This window comes from Saccopteryx leptura, chromosome 13 (assembly GCF_036850995.1).
Source record: "Saccopteryx leptura isolate mSacLep1 chromosome 13, mSacLep1_pri_phased_curated, whole genome shotgun sequence".
In the NCBI taxonomy this organism is placed as follows: Eukaryota; Metazoa; Chordata; class Mammalia; order Chiroptera; family Emballonuridae; genus Saccopteryx; species Saccopteryx leptura.
Window position 1 is genome coordinate 44,102,545 of NC_089515.1, and position 17,052 is coordinate 44,119,596.

At 41.2% G+C, this 17,052-nt stretch overlaps 1 protein-coding gene across 4 annotated transcripts in view; it reads right to left on the reverse strand.

Annotated features, from left to right (window-relative positions):
* Positions 1 to 17,052, reverse strand: part of SCAPER (S-phase cyclin A associated protein in the ER) — a 312,151-nt gene that overhangs the window by 163,322 nt on the left and 131,777 nt on the right. For all 4 annotated transcript variants that reach the window (XM_066354622.1, XM_066354624.1, XM_066354623.1 and 1 more), the window contains 3 exons: positions 10,995 to 11,131; positions 7,233 to 7,298; positions 839 to 965 (listed from right to left, as the gene is read on the reverse strand). In XM_066354622.1, coding sequence (XP_066210719.1) covers positions 839 to 965; positions 7,233 to 7,298; positions 10,995 to 11,131 — 330 coding nt within the window. The remainder of the gene's footprint in view (positions 1 to 838; positions 966 to 7,232; positions 7,299 to 10,994; positions 11,132 to 17,052) is intronic.

The window sequence follows — 17,052 nt, forward strand, 5'->3', positions numbered from 1 at the left end:
CCACAGCCTAGGCTCCATTGGAGCAAAGATGGCCCGGGCGCTGAGGATGGCTCTGTGGCCTCTGCCTCAGGCGCTAGAATGGCTCTGGATGCAACAGAGTGTCGCCCCAGAGGGGCAGCACATCGCCCCCTGGTGGGCATGCCGGGTGGATCCCGGTCGGGCGCATGCGGGAGTCTGTCTGACTGCCTCCCGGTTTCCAGTTTCGGAAAAATGAAAAAAAAAGAAAGAAAGAAATTATTCATGATAAAATTAGATAAAATGTAAAAAATGTCCCATAAAAGGATTACAAAAAGTACAACAGTGGGCATTACAGGAAGTTTTATTTCTTCTTTGCACATTTAAAATTTTCTATAGTAAATAATTAAAACTTTTAGAATTATTAAGGTTTTTTTAGTATCACTAAAACATTTAATGACTTTAGGTCACAAAAGAAAACTGCCAAATCTTCTGCTGAAAAGAGGAACAAAATTGGTGTTTTGCAAAAACCTATGATTTATAAACTTTATAATTCAATGCTTTTTCTTTTCTGCCATGAAATTGTATATCTTTATTGTGTGATTCCATTTAAAATAATTTCATTTTGTTTGTGTGGGGAAAAATATGACAGAGAAAACCATAACCTAAAGAACATATTTTTGTTATTGAGGACTTCAATTAAAACAACTGAAAACAAGTTTGATTTAATTAAGGACAAGAGGAAACCATCCGTCAGTGGCTGACTGGCGTTTGGAAACGTAAGAGAAATGCATATGTGGCCTCTGCCTTGCAGCCTCGTGTCCTGTCATAGTGAAAAAGAATCACAAAGATAGAGGCCAGAGGCCAGAGATTAGTTACATACCTCTTTTTCCAATATTCTGGCAATCTCTCCTAGGGTCCGATCTAAAGCAGAAACCTTATTGTTTGCCCACGGCCCGCTGTCCTGTACTTGGAGCTGTTTTAGAAGATCTTTGGCTAATCGCTGAAGCCTTCAATACAAAATGGAATGAAAAGGAATGAATGAAAGGGAAAGGTGACATTATGAATTAGACTACTACATTTCATTTTTTTAAACTTCTAAAATGAAAGTTACTTCTGTTATTATATTAGAAACTGCTTCATAGAGCATGGGGGGGGGGGTAAAAAACAAACCACTTCCAAGGCTGGTCCAGCTCTCTGTTCACAAACAACAATCTAGTCCTCATGGCGCCATCGGAAGTGGAGGGCCAGACTGCCCATGCACAGGGACAGGGAGAGCAGCTGCAGCCATCAGTTACCATGTGTCATTTAAACCAGAACAGAATTGGAGATGGGGAAGTGAGAGTATGATGGCAGAGAAAATGTATGTTAGAACCTGAGCAGGTTTTCATATTTTGATTTAAATCTTCAAGTTGGCTTGGATATTATAAGCATTGTAAACTCTTCATGTCAAACTCCCCATGTTCCAGGTTAAAAGCAATTTGGGATTGCCTGCTACTGTTCATGTCATTTAGTTAAGACAATCTAACAATTATTTGCTTTTCACCAAGAAATACTAAGTATCATCTAGACTGTGGGGTTCTTTATTAAGTAAGTGGGCTTCATGTCATATTTCTTTGCAGCCCTTACTTCTGTTCCTCTGTGAGCAGTCCTTCCTTGCTACTCCCTTGCTTCAGCGTCTCACCAACACCCACTAGGCCCTCACCCAGGTCTCCCCGTGTTCCTTGTGCATCAACCCTGTAGTCTTACCTTCACTTTTCTCTGTGATAGATTCCACAGGCCATCATGACATTCACTTTCTTGTAAACATGTTTCCTTCCCCATGTCTTGCTTTGATGTTACTCCTAGTAGCCACCCCCAGCAGTGGGGATCATCACTGTCTATTCAGCTCTTACTGCGGACCATTCTCAGTACCCTGCACTCATTAATATTTTTAGCTGGACTGACAAACATTCACCAGCCTTTTCCATTCCTGATCCTGATGAAAAGTCATACCATGCAACAGATTGGTCTGACTATGATTCAGGATCTTACCAAATCTGTCGGGCTACGCCTGCCCATTCTCCACAAAGACCTGCTGCACACATTCCCCAGCCCCTTCCAAACCCACCCTTCCATGCTCCCCCTTGCTTTCATGAGATCTTACATTTCACATTTCACAGAGAAATGGAAGCTACTGTACTGAACAAGAAAATCCTCACTTTCTGCCACCATCCTCAAGCCCCTCTGCATTTTACCAACACTCTCCTGTTTCTCCATTACAATTGAGGAGAACTATTCCTCCTGCGTGGGCTCACGCACCACACAGGCTCTGTACAAACCACGATTTTTCTGAATCTACCTTCCTGTTTCAGTGTCTTTGCAAGTGCTCCTCATTCATTTCTTCTGGAATGCTTCTCCTACATCCACATTATCTAGAAAAGTCCTACTTATCCCTTAGTTCTTAGCTGAAACATGACTTTATCTGATTTGACTACCCCTTGAAGTTACTCATCACAAGTCTCTTCCATGCAGAGCTTTACAACAAAAAACCTCCTGAAATGATGGGAGTGTTCTGTATCTGGACTGTCTCACACAGTGGCTGCTGGGCACTTGAAACATAGTTCGTGTGACTGAGGAACTAAAATTTTAGTTGTACTTTATTTTAATAATTTAAATATAAATAGCCACACGTGGTAGAAGCTATCATATTGGACAGTGCAGAAGCGTAGTACTAACTTCATGAGACAGGGTCTTGTCTGCCATTATCCAAGCACCTAATTCGTTACCTCTATATAAATGCACTCAACAGATATTTAATGGTGAATAATCTAAGGAATTTCTTCTTCACATTCTCAATAATTTCTGCAACCACATAGGTTACAGAATACTTTCATATACATGATCTTATTTAATCCTCTGAAAAACACTGTCCATTAGTATTATCCCTGTTTGAATAAGGAAAAAATTAAGACTCAAGCAAATCAGTTGACTTTCCCAAGGTCTCACAAGTGGTAAAAGTGTTCCTGGGACTAGAAACCTAGGTCTCATCTCCATACAGTATCAGTCAATTCAAAAAAGGAAACTTACTCATAAATGAATACTCTCCTAGAATACACTTTCATCTATAAATGCACTTACGTATAATTTTTAAATTTCTAAAAAAATACAACAGCAAATGCAGCTAAAAAGATAAAAAGACACTGGTGAACACCAGTTTAAACCTAAACTATCCATGTGAAGTTACTTTGATATGTGAAAGAATGAATCCAAACTCTAGAGTCAGAAATACCTATGCTTGCAACCTAGCTCCGGCATAGACCATGTGTGTAAACCCTGGGAAGATCATTTAACTACTTACTCAACATCTGTTTCTTCATCTTAAAAGTGGAAATAATAGATATTTTTTTCCTTTTAGTGCTTTTGAAGATCACGGGTAACTAATGCAATGCACCAAACATCATTCACTAGACAGTCAATAAATGATCAACTATTATTACTATTCATTGACAAAAGGTTCTCATTCTAACAAAAGGAAAAGGAACATAAAAAATACAAAAACTGAGTAAGAGCAACATTACTTCTTTTCCCTTCTAACTGAATATGGGCTGTAGTCCCATCCGATAAAAGTTACTGACCTTATCGTGTGGAAGAATATTGGCAGCGAACTTCACTGTGTGATAGATAAGTAGCCACTTCAGCTTTTGGCTGAACAAAACCTGCACACCATGTAACTAAATATCCAGGCTCAGCAACGGATGCATATGAATCTAGCAGTATTCCTACCAAGAACGCTCACATTCCACTGAAAACCAGAGGTACTTAGGGAGGCACAAGGACCATTTTAATTCACAGAATACAAGAGGCTTGTATTTCACCCTGAGGTAAATCAAATCTGGGATTCATGTGAGCCTACCCTTCAAGGAAGAATGCCAAACCAAGGGGACGCTTAGGTAACATGAGAAAAACTTCTGCTGCATTCCCTGCCTCCACAGAAGTACCACAAATAAAACAGCCCGTCTTGAGAAAAAAAAAATGCCTCAGATTTGGATTCATACTATAAATAATGATAGAATGTCACAGAGCTGGAGCCCTGAAAGCTGTATGTTCCCTACAGGGCAAGGAAAGGAGCTGTGTAGAGGTTGCAGTTTTTAAAACAGAAAGTGTTATTTGGATTACTTCTGGCAGATAATTTTTCTAGCATGAAAAGCAAAAATGAAGGATTCATAACTCTTAGACTAAAATATGAGAAGTGTCTGTCAGGTAAATGGCTTTGTGTCGAACGATGTATGGTCGAATATTTTCCTCTTAAAATTTAACTTCCACCAACCCTACATTCAAATTTGTCACTGGTAAATGTGAGATGTCACAGAATCTGTGGAAGGAATCCTAAGTTTTATCCCAGTGAAGTTTGGGTCAGTTTGTCGGTATCACTGGGAAGGGCTATAAAAATGTAAGAAGAGCCTGGGTCCATGCTGGACAAGAAGACAGACACATTTCCAACAGATTCACAGACACAGAGAACAGATTAATAGCTGTCAGAAACAGATGAAAGGATTGGGCAAAGAAGGTAAAGCTCATAAACACACCACACACACACACACACACACACACACACAGACAAACACATTTTCTTTTTTTTTTCAGCTCCTCTATTTGAAAGGTACATGCTCTAAATTTAGGGTTACTGGTTCCCCTTCTACTTTCAAACGATATGCTTAAACTTGTATTTCTAAATATAAGGGCTCAAGAAATCCCTCCATAAGATGAAAAACTCAGCATATGGGTACTGCCTCCATTGAGCACTATCATTTTTGCAAGGTAACATCCCTTCTCATGGAAAAAGAATGCATCTTCCCCCTTAAGACCCCTCGCTGCGTTCGCTGCATACTCAATGGCTAGACTAGACACGCTCAGTGCGGCCAGGCTGCTGTTCCCAGGGGAAAGCTCTAGGAGACGTATGTTATCTTATAAATAAATATAATATATGTAACATATATCACCCTACACATTTACATCTATATTTACTTCTATTTCCATTTCCATATATTGGAAAGTACCAGTTAAAACTGATGTGACAATTCCGAGTTGTCACCACATGGTGTTTCTATTCTTCTTGGGTATATCTTTAACTCTCTTCTCCAGCAGTGAGCAACCTGCCTTGCATCATCCTTAATATAATTACTTACTGGCCCAACCCCTACATGTAACATCACCATCTGTCTGCCTGCTGCTATGGCCCTCCTTGGGCTCTTACTGTCCATTCTGGGCTCTCCCACCCTTCTCCCTCCGCTAGGGTTTTGACACCCTTTGCCAGGCTGCCCTCTTTACCCGGGCCCCTCCCCACAGAGATGTACTCTCACTGCTCTGACTCCCCATGCCAGGCCACGAGACCTGGCCCACAAGGAAGCTCCCTTCGCTCTGCTTGGGTTCTGAACCTCCACATCTGGGAACTCCAGGCCTCCCACAGAAATGCCCACCTCAGCCAACTCGGGTTCTACCATCGCCACAGTGCCATCGCTGCCTCCAGCCACAACCAATGCTGGCTGCTACTGCTCAGTGCTCTCATCTAGAGACCTCAGGACTCAAGTGTTTTTGAAAGGTCAAGGGTGACTGGAGGAAGAAAAGAAAAATCATCTTCATTTATTAGCTAGGATAATTTTATAAGGAGACAGCACTTTTGATTGACTAGTTCAGTGGTCGGCAAACCACGGCTCATGAGCCACATGCGGCTCTTTGGCTCCTTGAGTGTGGCTCTTCCACAAAATACCATGTGCAGGTGCTACCTCGATAAGGAATGTACCTACCTATATAGTTTAAGTTTAAAAAATTTGGCTCTCCCAACAACACACAATGGAGAAAAGAAAGCCTCTTCAACAAATGGTGCTGGGAAAACTGGAAAGCCACATGCAAAAGAATGAAACTTGACTACAGTTTGTCCCCTTGTACTAAAAAAAAAAAAAAAGTATAGCTCGTCTTTCTATTCATACAAGTCTTCTTTTATATCCCTTGATAGCATGTTAAGGTTTTACTTTTATAGAGCCTTCATAAATTCCTTGTTGAGTATATTCTTAGTTTACTTTTTTATTACTATTGTGAATGATATTTATGTTTTCTAACTGATTATCATACAAAAGGCATTAATTTGCATATCCTGGATATGCTGTTGCCAAACCTCTAGCAAGTTACTGAACCCCTGGAGGGCTGTTTCCCTGGAGAAAGTCACTGAGTTGTTACGAGAAAAATGAGTCAACACATGTAAAGAGCTTGGCATAAGGTAAAGGCTCAGTAAACAGTACCTATTATTAATATTATCACATTAATTTGGTAATCAGCTATTTTACTAAACTAAATCTTGTTTCTACTGGAGCAAGTTGGCTCCAGGCACCGAGGATGGCTCCATGGCCTCCCCTCAGAAGCTAAAATAGCTCAGTTGCTAAGCAATGGAGCAGTGGCTCCAGATGGGCAGAGCATCCCTGCACCCATCACCAATGCGAGAATCTTTCCTACTATACCTGTGTGGGCAGCATGTTAGAGATTCGTCATTGTTGTTTTGTTGTTACCCTTAAACTAGTACTGGAGTCTAAATCCTCATCTGTCAAGAGTGGCTATCATGCCTGACCAGTGGTGGCACAGTGGATAGAGTGTCGACCTGGAATGCTGAGGTCTCAGGTTCAAAACCCCAAGGTCCCCGATTTGAGCATGGGCTCATCAGGCTTGAGCATGGATCATCAACATGATCCCATGGTCGCTGGCTTGAGCCCAAGGTCACTAGCTTGATTGGAGCTCCCAGTCAAGGCATTTATGAGACGCAGTCAATGAAGAACTAAGGTGCCACAACTACGAGTGGATGCTTCTCATCTCTCTTCCTTCCTGTCCATCTTTTTTTCTCTCTCTCTCACACCCACATTAAAAACAAGTGCAGCTGTCACAACAGTCCTGAAAGAGATCTCCCACAGCAAAGAACCAGCAGTCTTGCCAGAACCTGTTCTATTAGAACAAGTGACAGTCAAGGCACATACGTGAAGTACGTACTAGAACCATCACTGGCCTCTACACATGTGATGGCCATAGCATTGTCTCCTGAGCTGTGATAACCACAATGCTATCACATATCCCAGACAGAGACAACTGTCCCCTGGCAAAATCACCCCCAGCTAGACACCACTGTTAGAATAAAGTATTAGACATCAGACACAAAACCCGTGATCATAGGCACACAACGATGGTTCAGATAAACTTTGTTGTAGGTAGAGACTAAAGAGAAGGAGAACTGAAATGTAGGACAAAATACTCACTTTGCTTTATAAGGTGAGTCAGAGCCACAATTTTTTGTTTCCATTAAACTTTCATATTCCTTGGCCCTGAAGAGAAAACAGTTTCATTGCTGTTAGTTATTTTGCTGATAATTTTTTTCCCCCAGAGGTGAGAAGCAAGGAGGCAGAGAGACAGACCAGATGCGCCCGACCAGAATCCACCTGGCATGCCCACCAGGAGGCGATGCTCTGCCCATCTGGGGCTTTGCTCCATTGCAACCGGAGCCATTCTAGCACCTGAGGCGGAGGCCATGGAGCCATCCTCAGCGCCCAGGCCAACTTTGCTCCAATGGAGCCTTGGCTGCAAGAGGGGAAGAGAGAGAGAGGAAGGAGAGGGGAAAGAGTAGAGAAGCAGGTGAGTGCTTTTACTGTGTGCCCTGACCAGGAATTGAACCTGGGACTTCCACACACTGGGCGGATGCTCTGCTGCTGAGTCAACTGGCCAGGGCCACTGATAATTTTTATAGCAAACAAAAACCTTGAATGTGGGTTTTTCTTCTTCCAAAATTAGGAACATAACTACATTAATTTGAACACATTGATTAATGAGATTGCTTCTTTAAGATACTATAAATGCTAACAAAAAAGATTTTAAAAATATATTTTTTCTTAAAGGATAGAAAAATAGATTCATAAAAACACTTCTGAGTTTACAGAACTAGTACAGAACAATGCTTATTTTTCAAAATGTTAAAACTAGTACAGAACAATGCTTATTTTTCAAAATGTTAAAAATCAGGATTATTCAACTTGAAACCATATTAAGTTTCTATAAGGTAGATGAGGTAGCTGAGTATTTATATACCTCAAAAAGTATATACTGTATAATGTAAAATAAAATACATGTAAAAATTAATCATTTAACTTTAGAAATAATTTAAAAGCCAGTAGAAATAATTTGACCAGACATTCAAAGATTTTTTTTGCTATTTATACTCAGTAAATACCAAATGTCTAAGGAAAATGGGAAAATCTGAGAGAATATGTCTCTGCCACCATCTGACTCAGCTCCAGCCAGCCTGAACCAGTTAGGTGACAGCCATTAACAGGTCATCAGACTCACACACGTGTCACCACAGCAATCTATTAATGTTGACTTAATTTGTCAATTTCTCTTTTTGGGAAGAAAAAGCTCATTTAAATTTAACTGCTCACCGAAAGTGTCCTAGCCTCAAAAAATTAGTTCAGTAACCCAGGAAAAAATCAGTCACAACATGTACCAACCCCAACAGCAGTGACAGGTGAAAAAATAAACTCTGCTTCATAAAAAATGTGAAAAACACAAATTACAACAGGCCTACTAAGGAAAAAGAAAAGTAGCACAGGTTAGACCTGAAAATTTAAGGAATAACTAAATGAGAATTAAACATTAAATTACATATTATTTAAACCTGCACTTGCTCAAAGCTATCAGTCAAAATATTAAGATATAGTAAAATGGGGAAATAACCACTAATTTTAGCTGCAAGTAATTATGACCTCATATTAAAGGTGTTAAAAGTAACAATTATGGAGGGCTGAATATGTTCCAAGCATTGTTCCAGGACCTGTACAATAACTATTTCATATAGTCTTAAAAACTCGACATGGTCTTGTCTCCACCTTACAAAGAAGCAAGTGAGGCTTAGGAAGAGGTCTGTTATATCAGAACATACACACATCTGGGGCTTGAAATGATGACAGTGAAGGAGGTTAAGAGTTACTTGTGTGAACAGCTATGGGAAAAGTCACCCAGGAAGAGGACACCTGAGGCTTTGAGAAAAGAAAACACATGATCTGACTTACATTTTACGAGGCTCCCTCTGGCTAGTGTCGGGGACAGACTGCCAGGGGTGGGGCAGAAACGAGGAGGCCAGCAGAGGGCTGCTGCAGCGATCCACGGTAGAAGCGAAGGAGGCCCAGTCCGGGGCCAGCAGCGAAGTTCGACAGATAGTCAAGTGCTGAGTGTATTTTAAAGCAAAGCTAACATTATGTGCAGTTGGACTGAACGTGAGATTAGTGGGAGAAAGAGAAGGGGTTGGGGTGAGGAGAAAAGAGCAGGAGCTTATTTGGCACATACCAAGTTTGAATAAAATTGAAGATATAAAATTGGTAAGGAGAGGATATTTAAAGCCACGGGACTGGGTTAGTTCACCAACGCAGTTGGCTCTGTAGCATTCCAGCATAAGGAGCTCAGTAAGTTCTTAGCATAAAGTAGAAATGAAGGCCTGTCCTCCCCTAAAGTTTACTGTGGAACGATTTTTAAAAACTTAGAGGGACCTCAAAATACAATTAAAAAGCCACTTTTATTCTTTGCCTCAATGACTACTCTGAAGTTTTCAATGATTCTGTAAAATGAAGTGGACCCTTTCTTTGATTACAATCTGAAATTGGCAACTATAGAGATGACCACCATTCCCCATTATTCTAGACCCACATCTCTATACTCCCATGGGTGTAGCTTCTCCATCTCTCAAGACATTTGGGAAGAAAGGTATAACAACACATCCAGCCTACCTTCTCTCCAATTATCTACTACGGAGGAACTGCACTGTACCCTTGAACAAGACTCATCCATCATCAGGTGATGGCAGAGTTTGTGAGGTCATGATGTGCCATACAGCTGTCCGGTCCTTAGATGTCGCTTTGAGGCTGATGATAAACTACAGGTCTGACAACTCACTTTCCATTTCCAGATATTTCTTGAACTTTTTCTTGTTGTGACAGGCAACAAAATGGATTAAACCTAGTCATGGGATTTGACACCACAGCCAGCAGACTCCTATTTGTTGATTGCTATTGATTTTCTTTAATACTTCATTTAAAAATCAATAGTTGGCAAGAAAAATAGGCTTGGTTTACATATACTGAAACATAGTACTGAGCACTGGAGGAGGCCCGAGCTTGGCAGGGCTTCTGCATCAAATTATAAGGAGAGCTCTTAGCAGGTGAAGGCAAGGGCCTTAGATCGATGGGCAGTTTTCTTTCTCAATCAAAGAAAGTGGCTATAAATTAGGCTCATCAGTGTTATTTTCAGGGCTTTCTTGAAGTAAACAACTTTAAACTTTTTCGGGGGGGTAGAGGGAGGTGGAAGAGGGTATGCAGGAGATATGTGGTGATGGACGGAGATTTGACTTGTGGTGAACACACAATATAGTGTACAGATAATGTGTTGTAGAATTGTGCACCCGAAACTTGTGCAATTTTGTTAACCAGTGTCATACCAATAAATTCAATAAAAGGGAAACAAAATGAATTTACATTAAAAAGAATAAATCACCTTGCCTGACCCAGTAGTGATACAGTGGATAGAGCACTGGCCTGGAATGCAGAGGACCCATGTTTGAAACCCCGAGGTCCCAGCTTGAGCTCGGGCTCATCCGGCTTGAGCGCAAGCGCAACAGCTGGAGTGCTGGCTCACCAACTAGAGTGTGGGGTCTCTGGCTTGAGCTTAAGGTCGCTGGCTTGAGCAAGGGGTCACTGGCTCAACTGGAGCCCTCCCCCACACTGGTCAAGGCACATATGAGAAAGCAATCAATGAACAACTAAGGTGTCACCACAAAGAATTGATGCTTCTCATCTCTCTCCCTTCCTGCCTGTCTATCCCTATCTGTTCCTCTCTCTGTCTCTCTGTCACTGTCTCACTAAAAAAAAAGGAAGGAAGGAAGGAAAGAAGGAGGGAGGGAGGGAGGAAAGGAGGGAGGGAGGGAGGAAACATTACTAATAGGTTTTCTTTTCTTTTGTTTTTAAGGTTATTTATAGTACCTGGAGTTCATGCGAGCTTTTATCTTTTTGGCTTTCTTTTTATTTTTCTGTCGGTCTTCTCCTTCTTTCAGAGGCTCTGGTGGGGCTGTACTTTCAACCACAATGTCAATAATGTACTTCTTTAAGGAAAGATGCTCCTGAAAGATAAACAAATGAAATAATGAAGATGATGATTTACAAAATAATGTAGCACGTAGATAAAAGTAAAAGTAATCTCCAGGAACTACTGGTTTCTGCAACTACTTTGGATAATATTGTTTTACTTGAGATTTTCATTGACTGGTCAAACCTTTGCTGCACATCAGCCAAATTCTAAGGATGAAAGGACATATCACTGTTTCTTACAAGCTCAGAGGTAGTAGGAGAGGCAAAATACAGACACAAGTATGTAATGCCAACCTATTCAGTGTCAGTTAGTTAGGCTACAGGAGGTCAGAGCGGGGAGAAAAGATCACTGTTCACTGGGGGTGAAAAGGTATTTCAAGAAGGAAGCACCATGTCTGCTATACCATGCTGGGCAGACTGAATTTGAACATGGGAGACATTGGGTATATGTGTGTCTGTTTGGGCTGGGAGTTGGGAAAGGTAGGAGGAAAGAGGAAGGAAAAGGCCATCCCAAAACACACAGGCAGAGATGAGAGTGGAATGTGATTCCCAGCAACTGTAATCACAAATTCGGGTTGGCTGGAGCACACAGTTTGGCCCACTTCCGCCCTTACCCATCTCGGATTTTGTGACCCATCTCGGATTTTGTGGCCCATCACAATAGTCCCCCCTCGCATGTACACAGCTCCCTCGCCCCTCTTCTTCCTTCACACTCACATGCCAAAGTCCCAACCCTAAATCCAATTCTCTCCCAACTGGGCACGCGTACTTGAGCAGATTAATGTGGCTATAAGGACAAACCATGTTGACTTGCCTTCGCTGAAATTTACATTACACCTCAAACGGGCTCTACGACTGCCAGGCAATCAAGCAACCACAGACTATCTTATCAACACTCCCCTTCCCAGATATTATTTTAGATCTTTTCCCTCAAATTTCTAACTCTTCACCCCATAGATTACGTCCTCCTCTCCCTGACATGTTCGTCACTCGGCTTCCAAACATCACCTTGCCCTCCACCTTGTCACCAGCTGCACCTTCTCTGCTGGATCCTCTTCCTCTTCTTGACTGGTGAAGCTGGAGCATCTTAGAGCTACCCCTGGACCGTCCCTCTTCTCTAGCCAAATACACGATCAGGAGCAGTGGCTTGAAACATTATTTGAACACAGGCAGTTCCCAAATTTTTACCTGTAGTCCTGACTTCCCCCCTAAATTCCACTCCTATGACAAACTGTCACCTGATAATCTCCACTTAGGTAGAGTATTTCCACCATAAGCATTTCCAGAATAAGTTCACAACAAATCTTCTGCTGCCCATCTATATAAAGCTTCTCTTCCCATAGTGGTTCTGTTTTCAGTCAACGGAACCGTCTTTGCACAACTGCTCATGTCTGATACATCAGCAAATCTTATCAGCTCTACTTTCAAATATATCCCCAAATTCATCCCAAATCTATTCACTTCTCCCACAACCATCACCTGGTCTAAAGCATCATCCGCTCTTATCTAATGATGCAGTAGCCTATTAATTGGTGTCCCAGCTTCTAATTTGACCCCCAAGTCTTTTCTCTACAAAAGCAGCCACTGATTTTTTTACAACCAAAATCACATCATATCATTCCTCTTATCAAAGCCCTACTTTCTCATCACATGTAAGGTAAAATTCAAAGTCCTCCCCATGGCCTACTCAGCCCTACATCCTTGACCTTATCTTATAATTCTCACTTCTTGTTCACCCTGTTCCACCCACAATGGGGTACTGCTGTTTGTCACATTCATCAGGAATGTTACGGCCTCAGCAGTCTGCATGCTATTCCCTTACCCAAAAAATGTTCTCCCATATACTTGCATGCTTTCACCTAAAATGAACATCCAATATTATATAACACCCTTTATTATTTGCCATCTCCTTATTCTGTTCATTTTTCTTCATCGGCCTTGCCTCACATTATTGCCAAACATCAAATACTCCTTTGCAATTTCCTACACTAGAATATAATTTTTATGAGGACAATGACTTTGTCTGTTTTGTCACAAGCCCACTAATGTTCCTGGGCTTGTGTCAGGGACTGAAAAATCAACAGGGTTTTTAGAGTTTGGATTTCTGGGGAGCAGAGGTGCTGGGAACTGGCTGCTGCCCAACCCAGACCTCATGTGCCTGATTAAATTGCAAAAGGCTAAGCCCTTCCACACACCTCCATGTTAGCTGTGATGCTCGTCCTGCCCCCATGTTCCCTGGAAAGACTAGCTTCTTTGTGTATGTTAATGTATAGTGGGGGTTTTCTGCACTTGGTAGAATTCTTGGTTTGCCTTGGAAACTGTAATCAGAGAAGTCATTGATTTGCTAATAGTTCACTTTGCCTTATAAAATAAAGGAAGATGTGGTTTTGGGGCATGGCCTGTTTCTGCTAGGGCAGTCTGTTTCTGCTAGCAGTAATTGCAGATCCCCTCAAACCCATCTTTTAATTCTTTAAGTCTATTTTCTTAATTCCACACCGTTCTCGCTTGGGACCTGAAAATACTAGTCGCACTGGTTCATGACAACCTTGGTTACCATGTCTGGTATACGGCAGGCACTCGGTAAGTATGTTGTAAGAGCTAATGATAGTGTTTATGGTTAAATGAATGAAAGGTGATTAAAAGTTGCAAACTTCCAGTTATAAGATAAATAAATTCTGGGGAAATAATGTACAGCACAGTCACTACAGTTAACAATACTGTACTATATAGAAAAAGTTAACAAGAGATTTCTAAAAAGTTCTTATTACAAGAAAAAATTTTAATTATGTGTGGTGATGGATGATAACTCAACACTTTGTGATCATTATGCAAATTTATATATATCTCAAATTTTATGTTGTACTCCTAAAACTAATACAATATTATATGTCATTATAGGTGAATAAAAAAGAGGAAAAAATAGTATTTATGAGAACTTATTATTACTGTGAGCTCATTTAGTCCCTTGAACTTTACTAAGAATATACTTGAAGGTATTTACTTTTATTATTCCCATTGTAACCACGAGTAAACAGACATAGAGTCAAATATCTTGCTCATAGTTAGAAAATCAAAATCATGACTCAGTCATATGTGAAATCACCATCCATATCACCTTTCAATGAGTTCTTACTATGTGATCAGCAAAGGGCTAAATTGCATATATTATTTCCCATAATCTTCATAATCCCAGAACAGGTGGTGACATGTTTACATTCTACAGGTGCTTAACAAAGGCTTGAAGAAGTCTGGTGTCATGTCCATCATCATAAAACTCAAGGTCAAAACCACAACTTTCACAAAACCAAGCTTGTCCACTACTCCACATCCACTCCCCCTAGCCTTGCTCATGTAGGCTGAGTCTCTGATGTGAAACTTCTATCACTACACTGAAGAAAAGGAATATTCTAAATCAGTGGTTTTCAAATGCCTGTCTGCCAGAAATGTTGTGCTGGTCCATGAAGGAGTTAACCACCATGATGCTATATGAAGCTTTATAGACCCAAAGACTCTATAATCTTTATACAACATCAGGATGGTTAACTCTTTCACAGATCGGCATGACATTTTGGGTAGATCAGCACCAGTCCACAGACCAGTGGTTGAAAATACACTGTTCTAAATGATATCTTCAATTTTGTGAAAGGTCCAATTATACTATTTTCTATGTCATTTGAATATCTAATAGAGCTACTAAAAATCCTTATACATACACAAATGCAGACATTTTAAAGAAAAATATGAGTCTGCCCAGGCCCTGGCTGGTTGGCTCAGTGGTGGAGCGTTGGCCCAGCATGTGGAAGTCCTGGGTTGGATTCCCTGTCAAGACACACAGGAGAAGCAACCATCTGCTTCTCTTCCCCTTCTCCTCCCCTTTCTCTCTCAGTCTCTCTTCCCCTCCCACAGCCAAGGCTCAAATGGTTCAAATAAGTTGGTTCCAGATGCTGAGGATGGCTCCATGGCCTTACCTCAGGCACTAACATAGCTTGGTTGCAGAGCAACTGAGCAGCAGCGCCAGATGGACAGAGCATTGCCAGGTAGGGGGGCTTGCCGGGTAGATCCCAGTCAGGGCTCAAGCAGGAGTCTGTCTCTGCCTCCCTGCCTCTCACTTAATAAAAAAAAGAAAAAGAAAAGAAAAAAGAAGAGTATACCCAGAACTATTAAGAATCATGTCTTTTAAAAAGACAATACATTTATATACACATTCATACACACACACATGCACTGATACTAATGTTAACTTTCCTAAGAACCTCAAACTAAAAACAAATAAGAATATATTTGTATTTTTGTTTGACTAATAATAATAGTTTTCTTAATACAAATAAAATGCATGTTAATTATAAAAATACAAGTAAAATTTTAAAAAAACCTCCTATAATTCTAACACCTAAAACATAATTATTTGAGTCTATCCTTCTAAACATTTTCTTCATGTATATATTTGTTATAAAAATAGGATATGCCATTTATAATACCTTATAATCTACTTTTTTCATTTAAAATTGCAAGTATAGCCTGACCAGGTGGTGGTGCAGTGGATAGAGCATTGGACTGGGATGTGGAGGACCCAGGTTCAAGACCCTGAAGTCGCCAACCTGAGCACAGGCTCATCTGGTTTGAGCAAGGCTCACCAGCTTGAGCCCAAGGTCGCTGGCTTGAGCAAGGGGTCACTCGTTCTGCTGTAGTCCCCAGGTCAAGGCACATATGAGAAATTAATCAATGAACATCTAAGGAACCGCAATGAAGAATTGATGTTTCTCATCTCCTTCCCTTCCTGTCCGTCTCTGTCTCTCTCTCTCTCTCTCTGCCACAAAAAATTAATTAATTAAATAAAATTGCAAGTATATTTATATCATTAAATGATATTCTAGAACATAATCTAGTGGCTATAAGGTATTCCATTTCATGAATATCTAACTTTACTAAATGCTTTACTGCAGGGATCGGGAACCTTTTTGGCTGAAAGAGCCATGAACACCACATATTTTAAAATGTAATTCCATGAGAGCCATATGTGTACATTACATATTGTCCAATAAAAATCTGATGTTGTCCCGGAAGACAGCTGTGATTGGCTCCAGCCACCCACAACCATGAACATGAGTGTTAGAAAATGAATGGATTGTAATACATAAGAATGTTTTATATATATATATATATATATATATATATATATATATATTTTTTTTTTTTTTTTGTATTTTTCTGAAGCTGGAAACGGGGAGAGACAGTCAGACAGACTCCCGCATGCGCCCGACCGGGATCCACCCGGCACGCCCACCAGGGGCGACGCTCTGCCCACCAGGGGGCGATGCTCTGCCCCTCCGGGGCGTTGCTCTGCTGCGACCAGAGCCACTCTAGCACCTGGGGCAGAGGCCAAGGAGCCATCCCCAGCGCCTGGGCCATCTTTGCTCCAATGGAGCCTTGGCTGCGGGAGGGGAAGAGAGAGACAGAGAGGAAGGAGGGGGGGGGTGGAGAAGCAAATGGGCGCTTCTCCTATGTGCCCTGGCCGGGAATCGAACCCGGGTCCCCCGTACGCCAGGCCAACTGGCCAGGGCCAAGAATGTTTTATATTTTTAACATTATTTTTTTAATTAAAGATTTGTCTGTGAGCCAGATGCAGCCAGCAAAAGAGCCACATCAGGCTTGCAAGCCATAGGTTCCTGACCCCCTGCTTTACTGTTAGATATTTGGATAATTTAAATTTTTTCAATATAACAAACACCAGTGCAGCCAATAGTCCTATAGTTAAATTTTTTTATTTTTTATTTTTCTGAAGTGAGAAGAGGGGAGGCAAAGAGACAAACTTCTACATGTGCCCGACCGGGATCCACCCAGCAAGCCCACCAGGGGGCAATGCTCTGCCCATCTATCTGGGGCGTTGCTCCATTGCAATCTGAGCTATTCTAGCACCTGAGGCAGAGGCCATGGAGCCATCCTCAGCGCCCAG